Below are 19899 nucleotides of genomic sequence, written 5' to 3' on the forward strand. Positions count from 1 at the left end.
TCCAGGGAGAATATGCATGTTTTTCTATGGAAAAACTCACAGAGAGTGCCATGAAAGCCAATTACACTTACAGAAATAAATTATTACACACTTAGGACATGATTCAGCCAAAGCTGAGTATATTTAAGATCTAAGGACTCATTTAAATCTCCCCCCTCCATGTGGAAAACTACTCAGCTTTGACCGGATCCTACCATTATTCTTTTGGCACATCTCTAGCTTCTTTCTTGCAGTTCAAGTGTACAAACCAAGTATGCAGAAATTTTGCAGCACCCCACAAATATTTTACATACCATCCTCCAGAACAAGGGCATCTGAGAGGGAGCTGTCCTCACTGGCAATGTTCCCATCTGTGAATAAAAACACACATGGTGGGTCACCATCAGGAGGGCTCCATTCTGCAGCTCATCAAGATTGTCACCAAACCTCTCTGCCTCAGCTCCCTCCCATCTTTTGTAATGTCCCCATAAGAAGAATTTTCAGTAGGATCTCCCCATTACGTATCTGGAGAAGTGAGCTGGGACTCAAAAAGCTCATACCGAAATAAATGTTAAGTCTTTAAGGTGACACTGGACTTCTGTTTTGTTTTGCTACAACAGACTAACCCTTTGCAATCAAACCACCAAATCCCAGGATTTTCTGTGGGGGTTTTCCTGTGTTTTTTGCAGGTCTCACTTGTAGTCATTTTGTCAACTGCAGTACCAGCTTGTCCTGTGTGGACAGCTGAAGCACTACTGAGGCTTCCGATGGACTCCTTTAAAAAACCTCTCTCCTTCAAGCTTGATTAGTTCCTGTTCTCTGCTGGATGGCCAAATATTCCCAGTTTCTCTTGCTGCACTTATGAATAAATGAATAAAAGGTTAACGCTTTCTTTGTTTAAGAACAAAGGAAAGCGAATTGAGTGAGAGGTGAGGTGAGAGGAGAGATGAGAAGGGGAGCTCAGTTTAAACATGTGAAAAACCTTCCCGCAGATGCAAGGATGGGGGGGGGGGAGAATGTGCTTGCTCCATCTGAAAGTAACTAGCATGATGCAACTAAGTTTTGCTTTTTATTTCCTTAGATCTGCACCTCTTTACTGTGTGTGCGTAAAGTGCCGTCAAGTCGCAGCCGACTCATAGCGACCCCTTATGGGGTTTTCAAGGCAAGAGACTAACAGAGGTGGTTTGCCAGTGCCTTCCTCTGGACTTCCCTGGTGGTTTCCCATCCAAATACTAACCAGGGCTGCTTAGCTTTTGAGATCTGACAAGATCAGGCTATACCATGCTGCCCTCCATGTTACTCTTCTTATGATGGCTATTTTCCATATATGTGCTCAAGTTTTATCATTTTTAATAAAGCTTCTATCATGTTTAAGAAAGCAGACTGTGCCTGAAATCTCACCCACATGGTAAGACTGCTCTTACACACTAAAGGATGCACCTGCAGGGGGAGCTAAGGTATTGGGAGCTCCGCCCTTTGTACTTGCTCAGAGGCAGCATTACCAGGATTCCTCAAGACACTGGTTGACTGAGAGGCTGGGTTTTATATCTTGGGGTGGTGGCAGGAAGAGGGAACATGCTTTCACATGAAGTCAAACATGCAACACGTATGTGAAAATACACAGACCCAGTGTGGTAATGTGACAATCTCCTCATCAGTTTTCCTTTTTCACACTGCTGTGAACATATCATCTGGGTACCATTGTGATATCAGAGCACTGCAAGGTTTCCATCATGCTTACCGTCTATGATCAAGGAGGCTCTCTGAGTTGGCTTCTTTCCAGATTTGATACGGTACTCATTGATAGCATTCTCAATCTCCTGAAGTTTCTTCAGTGCATTAAGGTAGGAGGTTTTCCTTTGTTTCTTCAGCTTCTTGCTGACATTTGGGTCGCTGGCTAAGCGGCGAGCAGCTTCAGTGATCTGTGACTGAATGGCGAATTCCCTCTCCAAGTGTTCCAACTCAGCCTCCTGACCAGCAAGAAATATGTTTTTGGGTGTTAGTGCATTAGTCATATAGATGGATGGCAATTTTGCAGGTTCAAAATAGAGACCTTTTCCACATGCTCGAGTTACTCCTGGTTTTCTCAGGAGTTGATCCACAAGCATTGGAATTGGTTTGGGCAATATCCTCATCCATGAAGTTTGCAGAGTAGTTTTACTTTCTGTCTAACCCTTTAGGGCTAGCTATAATGAAGGTAAAATAAATTTCCTGTTCACTTTAGAGGAAAAGCATGATACAAATTAGTGGTATGGTCATTGGTGTATTGGACAGAGGGCCAGAATTTGGCCAAAGTTCAAATCCTAACTCAGTAGTGCATACTGAATGGATTTGGGCAACCAGTCTTGTTTCAGAGTCAGTGCCTCCATATTAACTCCTCCCTTCCATGTATCAGTTCAAGAATTATGCTTCAAAGCTCTTGGCAAGTTGCTTGAAGTGACAGAGGTGCCTAAGAATTTAGAGGGGTTCTTCAACTGCCTCTGATCAGCCTGGGGGTGGGGGCTCAATTCTGAGTGGGAGCACAGAGCAAGGGGAATATGGCTTTATGCTTTCCCTCTGTGCTCTTTTCCCAGCCTGAAATACCCTCAGGGAGCCACTCTTTGCCCACTGGGGCAAACATAGAGGCACCCATATCTGTCTTTGGATTACAAGTTTTGTGTTAGATTTTGGTTAATGTAAATATTATGGGCAATCATGACTATAAACAGAAGACAGAGAACCATAATTCCAGATTTTGCATTGTTCACATGATCTTCAGTTCAACATTCAAAACAAAGATGATATTTCACAACACTCTTTAGGGATATAACACAATCAAGACTGGCCAGTAATATACCAATACACAATAGTCAGAAGGTGAAAAGGGTAATTTCAATAAGCAATTTAATCAATCCATTTTTCAAGCTCTGGCAGGAACTGGATTTGAGTGCTTTAAAACTGCAACAGACACAAACAAAGCTAGTCCTCACCTCTCCTTTAGGCAGTATTTTCTGTTCATCCAGTTTAAAGGAAGTACCTATCCTTCTTCGCACAACTGGGGGCTCTTCCCCGGGGTCGAGAGGATATTCTCTTGGCAATTTTCCTGTAAGCTCCTGTAAACACATACAAATATTAGGTATATGTATGTGCCGAATTACCTAGATTGGCAACCAAGGCACGCAGGTGAAACAACAGCATTCTGCAAATATTATCTTTCAGTGGTCCAATGTTATACATACTTGATTGAGAAACGTACAGAACATAGATTGGAACATTCTGCTTCTGGGTTAACTGAACTCATTTATTCAGAACTGTTTTGTTTGCGCAGGATTGGAAGTCAAGTTGTATGTTTTGTGATTTGTGCACCAACAAGGCCAACAGAGCCATGATTGGTGATGTATCAATTGCAGTCCTTTTTTCAGAACATCATAACAGTAGTAGTAACAGAACAGCTGACATTCCATATGCAAGGGTTTAGTGGTGCCACGCTGGATAGAAAAGGGTCAATGGACATATTAGTTTAAAATTTACAAAGACCCAACAGAATCAAAGGATTTTGGGAATAAATTTAATGAGTAATAGTTGGTAGGTTTTTTGTTTTACCATTTACCGTAGTGCCTTTTCCTTTCTATACTTTTCATTGCTGTTTTTCTGCTTGCATAGATTAATTTGATCTCTTTTTCATTTTATAAAATAAACTCCCTTCTGTTTAAGAACCTTTCCCCCTCGTTCTTCTGAGTGTTGATCTGAATCTGGAGCTTGGTACACAGCTTTAAGATCCCAAGTATACTACAGTACCCAAAATAACGTGTTTGTTCCATGATGAGCAAGGGGACGCCTTTGCACCTTACAGCCCTGACATATGCAGACTGATTTGTGTAAAATGGCTCTGGGGTTTTCCAGTTCCTGTACTGCTTTTCCCAGCTGAGGCCCTCACTGCTTTCCCACCCTGAATTCTCTGCCCCACTTGCTACGTAGGAGAATAGCAAGAAGGAGGGAGGGTTTGCAGTAGGGTTGCCAGGTCCCTCTTTATCACCAGCAGGAGGTTTTTGGGGCAGAGCCTGAGGAGGGTGGGGTTTGGGGAGGGGAGGGACTTCAATGCCATAGAGTCCAATGGCCAAAGCGGCCATTTTCTCCAGGTGAACTGATCTCTATCGGCTGGAGATCAGTTGTAATAGCGGGAGATCTCCAGCTACTACCTGGAGGTTGCAGGCTTCACGTTGGCTAGGAAAGGTGTCAGCCCCAAACCACCTTGCGCTCAGCAAATATGAACCAACGACGTTGCTTGAAATCCTGGTTGCAAAATGACAGCACAGTTGCTGCAATCCCAAGGACACCTTTCCTGGGTCTAAGCCCCATATAATAATATGGGCTTTACTTCCAAGTAGACCTGATTATGATGGTTCCCTGTGCCCTCAGTTTTACAGTAACATTTTCTCGTTAATGACCTAAAAACAAAGGCTGTAGCTTTTTTTTTTTGGCTTCTGAACTATTGTTTTTATCCATGTGCAAATTGAATTGATTAAATAATCAACTAAAACATGCCTAGGTCATTGACCTAAATGTATTTATTCGTTTTGACATTCCAAGTAATAAGTAGAATCCGGTGTGTTGTAGCGGGTGTTTTATAAAGGGCAGCTTGTCTGTCAGTTTATGCCTTTGTACTTGAAGATTCATATATGCAGTTCTTCACGGTACCGTTCATTTTATGAATATAAAGCTGTCTATATTAAATAATAACACAATACTTGGAAGCTTCTAGGTGTGACTCTGAGGGCAAGGGGGTTGTTGCAGCCATCTGAAATTCACTGAGAAAAAGTTGAGGGAGGGGGACTGTGTTCTTGACTTTTTTCTAATATTGCCAATGAATTAACTCAGGTTTTGGGGGGAATGGGCCCCAGTTTTCAAAAGACAATGAATGAACATTTGTAATTAAGAAATTAAATCATCACAGTGCCCGCAGATCATTACTCAGAAGCCTCTGTTTGCTAAGATGTCCACAGGCCGGCTGTTTCCTAAAGAAAGAACTGCAGCACACACTACTGTGCTCACTTCCTAAAACAAAAAAAGTGTATTTTAGCAGTTTGCCTCCCGTAATTTAAGCTGAAATAATAAGTATCCAAACCTGCAGACATCTGATACCACTGTTGCAAATGGGTAAGTGGCCAAGCTGAGTTTGGTTATACCAATGCTTTTAATTCATTTCCTCCTCTGAGGCTGCCAGCCTCCATTAGCCAGCAATCCCCTCAGGGAAATAAACAAACAGTGATTTATGGGAGCCTGAGAAGAGGAGAAGTAGAAAACCAAACTAGAGGAGAATGACTGAACTCTTTTACACATTACCCAGATGAGTTGACTGAAATCAGTTAAGCAGGACTTGGGGGACCGACCTGACCTCTTAACCCTCCACCACACGGGGGAAATGGGCCAACATAAATGCTGTTTCTCACGTGAGAAAGAAGTGCTCAAACAAAGTTCATCAGGTCATTCTTGGCATCCTTTGTTGAAAAGCTGCTTTTCATTGCTTGTCCTTACTGGGGTTAGGAAGAATTTATGGCAAAGAACATTGGTTTTTATAGTAACAAATAGGCTGTGCTGTGTGTAGATTACAAAACCATAGCCAGTGTGGTTGTTGTAGCTGGGCTGGTACTGGGGAGACCCAGGTTCAAATCCTCTCTCTGCCATCAGACCTCACTGGGTAATCTTGGGTCAGTCTCTCTCAACCTAGCCTTTTTTACAAGGATATTATGATAAAATGGAGGACAGAAAATGCATTCTACCCTGAGCTCCTTGGAAGAAAAACAAGATTAAAATGATCTAGATACATAGATTTCAAAAGTACAGAAAAGATATGACGTGTTACCGGATGAAGAATTTAAATGCATTTTTCCAGACATAAGTTTCTAGCCCTCATGGGAGCAATGTCTGGTGCAGTTCAGAAACCAAAGATGTGGCTGACTTAATTTTGTTGTTGCTACTCATGAAAAAGAGCAAGGAGCTGTGCAAAAACTCTGGCTCCAATCACTGTAAATTTATCTATAATGCAAAAGCTACAAAATAAATTATGCTAACTCACCCAATTTACATAAATTAGTCAAGTTGCAAGATTCAGTTCTTTTTGAAGCAAAATTTAGAATGCCTAGGCACAGAATTTTGAAGATTTTTTTAAAGTGCAGGTTACATAAAGCTTCAGTCATAACCATGACAAATTAAAGCCTAGCAAGTTCACTGCTTATCTGAAGCACTGATGGAGTGATTGATGTGAATGCTTTCCCTTGTTATCATAAAACACTGGTGTTTGGTTATATGTGTGTCATTCCACAAACTGAGTTGGATTTATGGTCACAATGACCAATCTGAAGCCAGTCCAGGCTAAATCATCTCCAAGTACTCTAAAAGACAAGCATTCAGTGACAAGCTCATACCCTGCCAGAATTTTTTTTAGTCTTTAAGGTGCTACTGACTCTTGCTCTTTTCTACAACCTCCATGAGGGTGAAGGAAGGACTGAGGGAGCACTCTCCCTGCCTCCATCACACACCGGTTTGGGCAGGAAACACCAGTGTATGCTGGAGGGGAAGGGGAATGCTCCAAGCACCTTAGAAAGTGCTAGAAAGGTTGGAACCTTAATCTCTGTGGCTGGCCTATGCATGTGTGGTCCCATGTGGGAGTGTACAGAGGCAATGAAGATGAACTCTAGGAGTCGCTAGAAACTCTGTGGTTCCTCAAGTGATGTGACATCATTTCCAGGTGTCCCTAGAAGGGATGTCATGGCATATGTTACGCTGGCACCCCCCTTGTCCTCCCTCAGCTCCCGCCAGTTGCCAGGCATGTCCTGGCAATTCTGTAAGAGTCTTGCTGGATCAGACCAGTGTTTCACCTAGTCCAGCATCCTGTCTCGAACAGTTGCCAACCAGTTACTCTGGAGGGCCAACAGGGCACAGAGGGCAAGGCCTTCTTTTGATGTTGCCTCCCGGCATCACAATTCAGAGGTTTGCTGGCTCTGAACTGGAGGTTCACCAGCTCCAGTTCCCTTTAGTCTCCCTACTTTCCCTTTAGAGTGTGGCATAATCCTTAATAAAAAAACGCAAAGGACAAAATATGGAGTGTCATAAAGTTAATGGGGCATGTACTGCAATGTTTTAAAAAATGTTGCAGGTGATACATGGAAGAAAAGTCCCAAATTAGTTACAATCAATCATGGCTTCAAACACTGGCTATCTGCTTTTACTGATCAAGGCACTAACCATGAGTTCTGTAACTGTAGGCCTGATTTCTTGCTCATCTGTGTCCCAAGCAATCCATGGCTTGTGAAGACAGTACTTGAGCAATGACTATATATGTCCATCACACACCAGTCCACTCACCAGCTTATTCTACCTCATACAATGTTAAATTGTGTCTGGACTGGCTGTGTGGGACTCATCTGAAATAAATTCCAGATCCACAAAGTGTCCATTGCAATGAAGCAGATTATTCTCCTATGAAAGTTTATGCTGCAATAAACATTAGTCTGTCACAGGAATTTTGTTTTTTTGCAAGTGGTGAATTTGGCTAGACTTTTGGAATTTATACTATGGGCTTGTCTACACATCTGGGGTGGGGGAGTTATATTGTACCCTGGGGTTTAAAGCCAGGGGGACTCTTGTGAACAAAGGACAAAAAAACCCTCTGTAATGCTTAATATGTGTGCTGAATGGGACTCATTAAAGGAAACAGCAGTAGTTATAGTTTCAGGAGGGTAGCCATATTGGTCTGCAGTTGAAGAGCTACATTCAAATCCAGAAGGTACAGTAACTTTTAACTAAGAATTGTCAAATCAACATGAAACTGTTGTGAAGCAACCGTGGTTTAGAAGTTGCTGTTGAGGAATGGACAAGGACTCTTTCAAATAGCAAGAAAATACGCTATGGCGCAGTGGGCATCCAAACATGAGGAAGACCCAAGAGGCTGAAACACATATGGTCTATTGGTCATTTATATTATGTACCGTATATCATCAACAGTGTTAAATATTTCTGTAACAGTTTACACTGGTGATTATATATGCGGCCTGTATTCCAGGCCCAGTGTTTTTATCATATCTATTGTGTACACTTAATAAATAAAATTGTTTTATAAGATTTTATAATTTCCAGCTCAACCTTGTACTTGTACGGTTGAGTTCTCCCCCACCCCTTTTTTATTGTCTACTTTGACAAAAATTGCCAGCACTGGAAATAGCCTAATCCATATTTGAACTGGCATTTTATTTTGCAGTGTTCAGAACCCAGATGCAGAACTTGAAAGGCAAAACATTCTAAGTATCAGCTAATCATTCAAACTTCTCACTGACCTAAGTGGGTCTTGAACATGTTTTGGGGGTTGCTGCTCTTTTAGTTTTGCAAAAGGGGCTTCATAGGGTTGCCAGGTCCCTCTTCGCCACTGGCGGGAGGTTTTGGGGGCGGGGCATGAGGGGGCGGGCCTGAGAGGGGCGGGGCCTGGGGAGGGTTTCAAGCATGCGCACAGCGGGGCTGGGATAGGGAGAACCTCCCTCTCCACGTTACAAGCCCGATCGGGGTGGGGGGAGGCTGGAACCCTCCCTGCCCGCTGAGCGCACGCTCAGCGTGGAACAGGAGGCTGGAGCCTTCTCGGGAGCACGCAGGGAATCTTCCCCCCACTTTCTGCTCCTCCCGCCGGCCATCAGCTGGCCAGCAGGCAGCCCAGTTGATTGGCGGGCAATTGCCCGCCACAACAGGGCAGTTGGACACCCTAGGGCTTCATAAGTCAGCAGGTACCTTTCTACGCAATCTACAGTTTGCTTCATAACTGGAACCGACAAATGATTTCCAAAGACTCTCCAAGGCTCCCCACCACCACCTACCGCTTCTCGGAGACAAAGTTTCTTGAGCTCCTCCAGGCGCTGGCGCAGCGTCTCCTCCAGAGCTTCTTGCCTGGACTTTAAGGCAGCCAGCATGTCTTTTTTGGCAGACTGAGAGCTATCTGATTCTTGGGAACCTGTCAGTAAACAATGATATCATTAGGCCAGCTGAACACCATCTGCAGCATTAACCAGTCTGGGAGATTCAGACCTCTGGAAAAGGAACCAGACAATTAAAAGAAACAGGTATTGGGTTAAGCAGTTTATGACAAGTCCTTAATGCTTATACTAACAGAAGAAGGTTGGATCACTGAGTGAAGCAAGTCATTTTTTTCGGATAAATAAAACTCTTCCAATATCACTCATTTCGCCTGCAACACTATATCTTTACAAAGCCAAGGAAGCATCCCAATCACCTGAGTTCCTGGCCAAGGGCCATTTTCCTGATGACTCTTGTCAGGTGTCCCTTCAGCCCACCTTACTGTCTCCATGCTCCCCTCTCTCTCAGCCATTTCACTATCCATCTGGTCACAAGCACTTTGTGTGTGTGTGTGTGTGTGCGCACACACACACAATTTTCGATTTTAGGAAATATGGAAAACTGGACATCTTACTGGACGACAGTGGAAAACAATGGGACAGAACTGTAAGTGTACAGCCAGCACGTGAAACCTCCTCTTAACAATGAATCTCCATGTTAGAAAAAATTCCACTTGATGTTTCTGTGCTGGTCATGCACTGGAATCTCTGCTTGGAAAGCATTTTACATCCAACTAGAAGACATCTGACTGGAGGAAGGGAGAGGCCTCAAAAGATGTACTTATCTTTACTTCAATGAGAAAGATCTTGAGCTCACCCCCCTCCATTTTCCCAATAGCGGGGAGCCACTATTAGCTCCACTTGAAAAGTAGTACTCGTGATCTCCCCAGCAGGTGAACAATGACTCTCCAGAGCCAGTTCTGGCCAGGAAATCGTCATGGAGGCATGGGGGGGGGGGGCGCCTTAAGCCCCTTCTCTCCGCATGCCACAGTTCCAATCGGAACTGAGAATTAAATTATCTGCAGGGACTTCGAAATATGTGAATAGGCTGACACCTCAAAATGGTAGGTGAAATAATTTCCTGAGGGAGAATGCTGAAGCTACAGTTGAGGTAGGATGCAACCCTTTTTACCCTCTATAGGAGTTCCTTCCCAGTATTCTCAGCAGGGAGGTACATGTGACCCCAAGGTAAAGGAGGGGGTCTGTGAAGATGGAGCAGATGAGAAACCTGTATTTTTCCTGCTTCGCAATAATGGACTTCAGAGGCTGACAGGATCTAAGTTTATTTATGTTTATTTACCACCAGCTTTCTAAAAAAAACCCAAGTTTATTTTGCTGATGAATGCCCCTGAGCGCAAACAGTCATACCACCATTCACAAACTCAGATATACAGAGTTTTCTAAGATGAGGCTGGGCCTTTGCTGGAATTGGAGAAAGTACTTGCAAAGTGGTCCTGTGAAAAAGGAATGGGATGGGGGAGGCCAGAGGCAGGCACAGCAGGTGAAAGTAAGCCTCCGTAAAATACTTTTAGAAGAAAACAGCCCAAAAGCTGATTGAATGAATGCCCAGAAAGGAGTGGGGGGGGGGGGGAGAGAAATCTCAGCACCACTATATGACATCACTGGTGTCCAGATGTACAATGCAGCACAGCCTCTTTGATGCACTTTTGGTTTATTTCCTACAAGCCTAATGCCATAAACAATTAATATCCATGTACAGCTGTTATTTGTGCAGTATTCTGTTGCCTGGCTGCCAGCATCAGCCTCTCAGCCAAAAGCTGGCCATCCGGAACATTCTCTCAGGAGCCACAGACTGGGAGAGAAGGGGGGCACTGCAGGGTCCCTCATGCCAAAAGCCAGTCATGATTCACTGCCTCAGGAGGTCAGCAAACAACAGAAAGTGACCGCAAACAGCCCCTATCTCTCCTCCTGGACTGACACAAAGGATATCCTCCCCAGCAAACAGCCAAGGTAATGGCTTAGAGCCCATCTGGAATGACTTAGCACAGGATATGCGAGTCTATATCCTGAGAGAAGAATGTTCCTCATTAGCTGCCTTGGTGACTGGACAAGCTTGCTGTTTGAGTGAATTATGGAGAGCAACAGGAAGTTCATGTCTACAGATGTGGCGATGAGAAAACACCAGCTGCCCGTTAACACCGAGGAGAAAATACCCATCTGAATGTCAAAATGAGAGCCAGCATATTTACAGGGAAGGACTGGAAATGGAAGCCTTTCCACCATAAGGCGGTTTACCGGCTACATGTGTGGGGTGTGTGTATGTGGTGGCACTGCGAATAAAAAATTAACACACAGCAGGTGGAATTCAGTGAAAGTTAGCCATGACCAAATTTAACTGCAAAACTTTGTTGATGCGAGCCCCGTGGCGCAGAGAGGTAAGCTGCAGTACTGCAGTCCAAGCTCTGCTCACGACCTGAGCTAGATCCCAACAGAAGTTAGTTTCAGGTAGCCGGTTCAAGGCTGACTCAGCCTTCCATCCTTTTGAGGTCAGTAAAATGACTACCCAACTTGCTGGGGGTAAAGGGAAGATGAGTGGGGAAGGCACTGGCAAACCATCCCGCAAACAAAGTCTGCCTAGAAAATGTCGGGATGTGACGTCACCCCATGGGTCAGGGATGACCTGGTGCTTGCACAGGGGACCTTTACCTTTTACTTAAGATACAGTTATGACTAACTAATGTGGGATTGCATGCAAACTGCCTTGGATAGAAATTTCTGGGGGCTCTCTGCCACGTTTGTGTGTGAAAATAAAGCTGTGCAAAATTTTCACCCCTGCCCTGAATGTCTCCCTCCACATCTGTATCAAAATTTAATTCAAGTCTCAGGAAAAAGCCTGCATTCAACTTTAACAACCCTGCTGGGTGTCTCCTCTGGGCCAGACCAGAGCCTGAAATGCTGAGACTGCTTGGAGCAGGTGGGTGTGGTTAATTCAGGGGGTTAATAAGTAATAATTATTATATTACTGCAGGTATACTCTGCCAACACGCTCTTCTTCTCTGTAGTGAGTGGATCACTCAGTGAGTGAAGCATAGGAACCAAATCCCAAGTGACATTACCATATTTTGGGGGAGAGACCTGAACATGGGGCTCACTGATTTGTCTCGCTTTGTGTACAGACTACATACTGCAGTATGTGAACCAACACAAACTTCTTAATGCAAATATGCCAGCAAGGAGAATACAGACTTCCACAAAAAGTCCACTTTTCCCATAAAAAGGATGGGCTTTGATCAACCTTAGGTTGACTGACTCGCCATGTGACTGATTCTGCCTAAGTCCTCCTCAAGCTCCTGTTTTGTCTTCACAGACCCCAAGGGTGGAATCAGATGATACAGAGATGTGGTGCCTGTCACCCAAAACAACAGTCCTCTGCATCCGGCCTTTCTCTTCTTTGGTAATGCCTTGAAAATGTGCAGTGTGACACCACTGTGTTCTCAGTTTCCTTGCTCCTGCTTCACTATCATTGTGAGCATGATAACATTATTTCACACATTTTGTATTTCTATGCCTTTCTGATGGGGAAAGGAGAAGGAAACACAGGGCTGCCATTTTTGACAGCAGCTATGAATTCTCTGTAACTTCTAGCCTATTATGCTGAGCACTTCTTAAACATGTAATAACAGAACATCCAGTTTCATGAAGTTGTTTTCTTAAGGAGGAGGGATTGAGGTAATAAGAGCCATAAAAATAACTGATAAGTATTTGTGAGTTTAAGAATAATCAACACAGAACCATAAAGAAATTGAGCTTCCTGGGAGTTGGAAGTTAGAGGTTATGTAACTCAACAGGGTGAAGAAAGATGTTCAATAAACAGAAACACAGAAAAGCCAAATGTGGGGAACGCCATGAATTAGAAGGGCAGGATTTGCGTGAGGCTTATGGAATGTAATTCCATTGTTTTCTCCCTAGTGACTTAAGCCATCTCTCTGCATTTACAGTTCTGTACGTTTTTCAAGAGTCTCTCAGTCATTATTTATTCTCTCTATGTACTCAAAATCACAAATTCACACAAGGTTGGAAGAGTCCACAAGGGCCATCCAGTCCAACCCCCTGCCATGCAGGATTCCACAATCAAAGAGCTCCTGACAGATGGCCATCCAACCTCTGCTTAAAGACCTCCAAATACGGGGACTCCACCCGCCCCCCGCCGAGGCAGGACATTCCACCGTCGAACCGCCCTCACCGTTAGAAAGTTCTTCCTAATGTTTAGGTGGAATTGCTTTTCTCTTAGTTTAAATCCATTACTCCGTGTCCTAGTCTCTGAAGCAACTGAGAACAAGCTAGTTCCCTCATTAACATGGCATCCCTTCAAATATTTAAACATGGCTATCATGTCACCCCTTAAAATCAGATTGTATCCATCTGCCCAACCTAAGAGTATCATTACTGCAATGAGGCACTGGTACTCTGCACACACACACAAAAAGAGCTTTTGACAGGGATACAAGAAGCACATTTGCAACAAGCCCAGAGGAGAAGGGCCTACGCGCATTCTTTTCACAATTCTATTCCCCTTATGCTGTAGCTTGTGCTTGACACGGCACAGGGCAAGCATGTCAAGGAGAGACATGCCAAAGCCAAACGTTTCGCTCAGCAATATGCACCGGATATGCAACAAGCAGGCAACATCTCACTATAATTCCCTGGTACATGCCCATTGTACATAGGGGTGTGTACATTTCATTTAATAAAGCAGATGTTCAAACTATCAAGATGTGACCACTTCACAAGCACATAATCTGTCTAGCCCACATACATATTATCAGCTTTGGCTACTGATTTTTAAGACACATTAACATATTAATGTGCCCTGGTGTCAATCTTGCGCTCAAACAAGTAACAATAAGACCAGCCCTGGAAAACACATGTTCTGCAGCACAGGTAACCCCTGGCCAGCTGTGAGCTGTCCCCAAACATTGTAGGAAAGGAACACGTGCCTGCAAACATGCCATGGATAGACATCACAGATCTGTGGCCAGTCATGGTTCCTTGATATGTGCCCAGAATACATTACTTAGCATTTGGAGATGCACATCTGTATGCCACATTTTAAGTGTGCATATGGAAGAACCTGCCATTTACAATTGATGTAGTAAAATGTTTATTGTTTCAATGAAGTGGAGGGGTCAAGAAGTGCATGGAATTGAGGGAAGGCCCATTGCAGACCAGGACATGGTAAAGGTGGGGACAGAACTTGCCCCCCACACATGGGAATCCTCCCACAATCAGATGCTCCTCCCCTTTCCCTTCCCCACTATAATACCTGGCACAACCAGCTAGATAATCATAAGCTAGATAATCATTAAGATAAGTATTAATCTATTACAGCTGCACCTCCTGGTGAACCTTTGAGCAAAAGCGTGCTTCACAGATGGGTAGGGTTGCCAACCTGCAGGTGGTGGCTGGAGATCTCCTGCTATTAGAACTATCTCCAGCCGACAGAGATCAGTTCACCTGGATAAAATAGCCGCTTTGGCAATTGGACTCTATGGCATTGAAGTCTCTCCCGTCCCCAAACCCCACCCTGCTCAGGCTCCGCCCCCAAAATCTCCAGGTATTTCCCAGCCCAGAGCTGGCAAGTGGCAACCCTATGAATGGGTTGATTTTTTACCATGTCACTGAAACTCTCTCTCAATGGCAAATTGGTGAAAAATCAGCAGGCTTGCTTGGTCACTTTTAGTGCAACCATCTGATAACTGCTTTTCATATAGGATAACACCGTAACGATGTTTTATCATTCATTTTAGGCAAACCTTAAACTGCTAGCTCAGCCTGGTCTTTCAAAGTGGATGCTGAATCAAAGACACTTGGCCAGACCATTTGCCAATTGTCACCCTGACAGTGCTGGTGCCTGACTTCCACCACATAATTCTTCCCAACAATACACTCTCACTTTCTTGTTTTGATTTTTGTAAGTTTGGTAGAAGAGGTCAATCTGTTTTCTTCTCAGCCATCAGGGAGCTTGGCTATTTTCCCTACCCCCCTGGCTAATCTTACTTAAACCTCACCCGACTCTGCTGCTGGAGCTTGGTTCCCCCTTGCCTCCACCCCATGAAGTGAAAAGAAGGCTGTATGGGATGTCAGTTAGTCAACTGGGATGGTTACACTTCGGTAGGCAAGCCAGTTCCCAGTTAGCACACACTGCAGAATGTGCTACCTGAAACCTCTTCAGGACACAAATTATTTCCAGAGTGCAAGCACTTTCCTCTTTGTGGCTACTCTGGAATCTATAACAATTATATTTCTTCCTAATTAGTAAGAGGCTCAGCTTCAGGAGGGGGAGGCAGCGGTATTAATGACTTTCTTTGAACAACCAGCTGATCTGGGGTGTTGTCATTTGCAAAATCTCAGTCAGCAATAACGATTTGCCCGCTCCAACAATGCCACTTACTATGCTCATTTTGGTACATTCAAAGAACGTGTACACTCAGCTGCCACACTATTCCTCTAGGAGCTGAATGGAGAGGACAACAAACAAGCAAAGATGTGACTAATCGGATTCATTCTAGTGGAGGCTGTGCTCAGAAGCTCCCAGAGCACGTTCTCTTCCTACTTCCTAACAGCACAGCATGAGAAATGACGCAACTCCTTGTGCTTCCCCTTACTGTGATTCTGCTACATGCGGGGAAGAGGCATCTGGAGCCAGTAAGCTTGTACTTGGCCCACAGGGAAGCTCTCCTTTCACATTACAGTGGAAGACATGGACAAGGGAAAATCAGATTCCCTGCGCTTCTTCACTCCTCGTACATTGTGATGTGCAAAGTCAGCCACAGTTAGAGATGATTATTTGTTAGACTATTCAGACCCCGTCTGTTCCTTGTGGTTCAAGGTGGCTTATAATTCAAAACAATTAAAAACACAGAAAATACAGTAAAACAAGGTGGTTTATAATTCAAAGCAATTAAAAGCACAGAAAATACAGTAAAACCCGACCCAAGAAAATGCCTGCAGTTTAAAACCCCATTAAAAACCCTCACAAATAAAACAGACTTACAGCGCTGCCTAAAAACTGCAGAAGACAGCTCTTCCCTCACCTCCTCAGGGAGCCCCTTTCATAAAGTGGGAATGGGCTCTAGAAGATGGCAAGCGACCCACCTTAAGCGGGGGAACAATCAGAAGGCGGCCACTCCAAGATGTGTAAGTGGCACATTTTTAAACTTAAGTTATTAAAACTAACCTAGTTTAAATGGTAAAAAGAAAGTGTGCAATGCCATTAACAGCAAGAGCACGTGAAAACTTATTTGGCCACATTTAAGCATGAAAAGGACATTTTGGAAAGGATCAGACTCCCACTTTGTACTTCATAGAACCATAGGTTCCTAGCGTTAGAATGGGGCCCTTCTAGGCCATCCAAGTCCAACCACCTGTCCACTGCAGGAAACTCAGAGGTAAAACATTTCTGGCAGATGGCTGCCCAGCTGCTCCTTTTTCTCCTTTTTGAAAACTGGGATGTGCGCTCCACTTCTGTGGCACTTCACCAGTCCTCCAGGATTTCTCAAAGATGACAAAAAGAGGTTCTGCAACTATATCAGAAAGTGTCTTCAGCTATCTAGGATGCAATCCATCTAGCCCAAGACACCGGAACTAATTTAAAGTAGCTAGGCATTCCCTGGTCTATTCCCTATCAATCCTGTTCCCTCTGCACTTATACTACTCCTGTGAAGTTGCACACAGTCCTCTTTTTGGGAGAAGACGGAGGCAAGAAAACAGTTGAGCTGTTCCTCTTCTTTAATGGAGGGAAATCAAGGTACTTGAATAGATCCCTGCCGATACCTTCCCATTTAAACTGGAGTTCTTTTTTAACTGTAGCAGAACTAGAGTAAAACTGGCTCTCTGTCAATTTTACTTTCTCCTGTCCATGTTTTGACCCAAACCATTAATATTTTTTTTCTCATTTTAGTTTAAGCGTCAAATTCTGAGGAGCATAATAGGTGCACCAATATTCAGCAAGTCTACTCACGCCCCTCCAAATCATATACCCTTATTTCAATTACAAAGCCAGCATGGTGAGTGACAGAGGTGAATGGTAAAGGGAGCAAGCTATAGACAATGGCTGTTGACCTGAACCTTCTAACACGGATCATGCATGGCGGGATTTTAAGTGGAGAACTGGCAGGCAGGTGGGAGATGTGGAACCATTCCTCTGCCAGTGTTTTTTTCTTACAACCCCTTCCTCCATATCTTTTTTGTCCTAGCTAGGCTCCAAGACTGGAAATAAGCTCACAAATCTCAGAAGCTAAGCAAGGTCAGCCCTGGTTAGAACTTGGATTGGAGACCACCAAGGAATACCAGAATTGCTATGCAGAGGAAGGAAATGGCAAACCACCTTTGTTAGTCTCTTGGAAACCCTACCGGGTTGCCCTAAGTCAGCTGTGACTTGACAGCACTTTATACACACACGCACACAGGAACATGGACCAGGAGTGTGGAGGAGTTAGGGGGCAGAAAAGCAGTATGAACAGGAAGCACTCAGCAAGCGCTCCTGCATACTACTTCACCACTTCAAAAACTGCCTCCATGCCCACTTTCAGGTTTCTGGCAGTGATCTAACATTCAAAGATGTGGACCTACTGCTATCATCTCTGTTTCTGGCAAGCAGGCAAAAGTAATGGACAGTGCAATCCTAAGCAGAGTAATTCGCCCACTTACTTCAGTGGACACAGAAGGATGTAACCTCCGGTTAGGTTTGCACTGTACATTAACTCTGCCTTGTAGTACTCTAAAAATCAACAAGCATGGCTGCTATCTCACTTCTACAAAGGAAGGAATGTTGCCCACAAGCACAGGAATTCCTGAAGGACACACTGCACATTTCCTGGGTTTCACTTATCTTATTTAAACAGTAATGGGGAAGAGAAGCCAATCAAACCAACAGCTAGCAGCTCAAAACCAGAAGCTCCAGGGATGCTGCTACCTATTGATTTTGAGAATAAACACTGGCTTGTTTGTGGTACCCCGAGGAAGAGAAAGGCAGTTCTGTTCACATGTTGAAGGAAGGGAACTCCACAAGAAGCAGTCACGGAGGCCCTGTGTATATAGGGACATATTTTAATCAAGTTTAGAGGCCTAGAGGGTTAACCCACATTCCGTCTCAGAGCCTGTGTGTTCCTGGTGGGTTCTGTGTGTAATCATAAGCAGACGGCTGGCTGCTCCCTATTCCATGTTTCTATTATGGTGCATTTTTCACAAGGCCGCATAATGACTTCCACACTTTGTTTTTGTGTGCGTGGGTGTGTATAAAGGGACCCCCCTGTGACACAGTGATAATTTGCATTCGTGCAAAGTCTTTCATTTGAGAATCTCAAAAGAATCACATCCCACAGAATTCTCTTCAAAAACACAATGGCTGCCTTTTTTGTGGAGGACAAAGGAATGAGGTGGCAGAATGACAACCAGGCAGCTTTTCCTTTCTGGGCCTATGGTTTGCTGCTCTGTTCCCTGTTCAATATCTTCCACATTAAGCTTCTTGAATCATTTGTGAAGACTCCACTCAATAAAAGTGGTAAACAAAGTCAATACAGCCTGTTCCAACTCTGACAGCAATTTTATCTCTGCAGAAAGCACCTAACAGTGCATTCCTGACCGGAGTGCCTGCGCCGGGCTTAGGAGGCAACGTAGTGGCGCTGCCTCCTAAGGAGGTTTTGGCTCGGCCGAAACCTCCGTCAGGTGCAAAAAATCCGTGCAACCTGCATAGGGTTGCATGGGAGATACGCCACCTAAAAGGTGGCGTATCTCGGGGGGGGGGAAGGGGGTGTTCCCGAGCCAAAACAGCTCAGGAGGCCTCCTAATGGTGGCCCCACCCCCGGACAGTGCCCTGACGCCCCGGGAATGCCTCCCGGGATGCCTTTCTGCCCTGGGAATGCCTCCCGGGATGCCGCAGTGGACTTTGCCACCGTCCAGATACTGGAGGCAGGCTCCATCGGTGTCTGATCCTGGCGCTGCCGCGCCAACAGCCAAAGACCAGTGTCCAGCCCTGCACGTCAGCGCTGAGGCCACTAACGCATGCGTGCACCTCCTGGACTCCGGCACTGTGGGCCCTTGTGCTGGCGTGCGCCTTCGCCGGCCTCCAAAGGCCTTGGTGCGGGCTGCCGGCACATCTCAGGAATGCGCTGTAAATCATCCCCTCTCTCCATGATTCTCCAATTTTCTGTACAGATAAAATGGGTCTGATGTGGGTTGCTTTCACATGGTGAGGATTCTCTCCCTGCTCTACTTTCATGATTGTGACAAATGTAAACTGGTGATGGAGCTCCCACACAAGGATTTTTGTGTGCATTTCTCTCCAACTCCCCCCCCCACACACACACACAGGTATTTTGCAATGGTGCTACATTGACTCTCATGGAGGTATGAGGACTGCCTGAAGGGTCACCTTTTCTTTCCTTAACCTGGTAAACACAGAAATCTCTGTGCAATGGAGTTTGAAATGATCTGTTAAACAGTGAATTCCCACCGCACTACAGCTTTCTTGTAGCCTCCCTTCTCCATTCCCTTCTAGACAACCTGGACAAAAATTGCCTCTACCTTTCCTCTCACATCCCCACAAATAAAAGGTCTTTTTTTTTTCCAAAGCAAACACTAGGAATTCAGTGGACTATCTGAAATGGAAACAGATCAAAAGATCATCACACTATTGCTCTACAGTGCAATAGCAATTATCAGGTTTTAGCCCACAAAAATCACTCATTATGAGTTTTCAGAGTAAAGCGCTAGTCTTCTGTAGGTGAGGTGTTAGCCTTCACTGGGTTGCAAAAACCTGACTAAAGAAAGGTTGCAAGAATAGTGCTGCCATTTCCTTTTGTAGTGTAAATGAATTCACTTGGTGTCACCATTTCCCCTGCCATGTTGCAGAGGGTTGCCGTAGTTTCAGCTGATGCAAGCCACCAGTCATGCTGTAAGTAACACAAAGTCAGAGACTTTGTGCTCACAGTCTCGGTAGGACTGAGATTTGCAGCTTCAGCATTATCTGGGACACTGCAGGGAATGCCAAAGTACAACCTATTTATTCAAAACACTGATAATC

The 19899-nt window shown here is 44.6% G+C and overlaps 1 protein-coding gene across 5 annotated transcripts in view; it reads right to left on the reverse strand.

Annotated features, from left to right (window-relative positions):
* The window catches only part of FRMD4A (FERM domain containing 4A), a 341204-nt gene that overhangs the window by 16111 nt on the left and 305194 nt on the right, over positions 1-19899 (reverse strand). For all 5 annotated transcript variants that reach the window (XM_056847044.1, XM_056847045.1, XM_056847041.1 and 2 more), the window contains exons 15-18: positions 8820-8953; positions 2949-3071; positions 1721-1949; positions 294-350 (exon numbers count right to left, since the gene is read on the reverse strand). In XM_056847044.1, the coding sequence (XP_056703022.1) occupies positions 294-350; positions 1721-1949; positions 2949-3071; positions 8820-8953 (543 nt within the window). The remainder of the gene's footprint in view (positions 1-293; positions 351-1720; positions 1950-2948; positions 3072-8819; positions 8954-19899) is intronic.

Source organism: Euleptes europaea, chromosome 3 (genome assembly GCF_029931775.1).
Source record: "Euleptes europaea isolate rEulEur1 chromosome 3, rEulEur1.hap1, whole genome shotgun sequence".
In the NCBI taxonomy this organism is placed as follows: Eukaryota; Metazoa; Chordata; class Lepidosauria; order Squamata; family Sphaerodactylidae; genus Euleptes; species Euleptes europaea.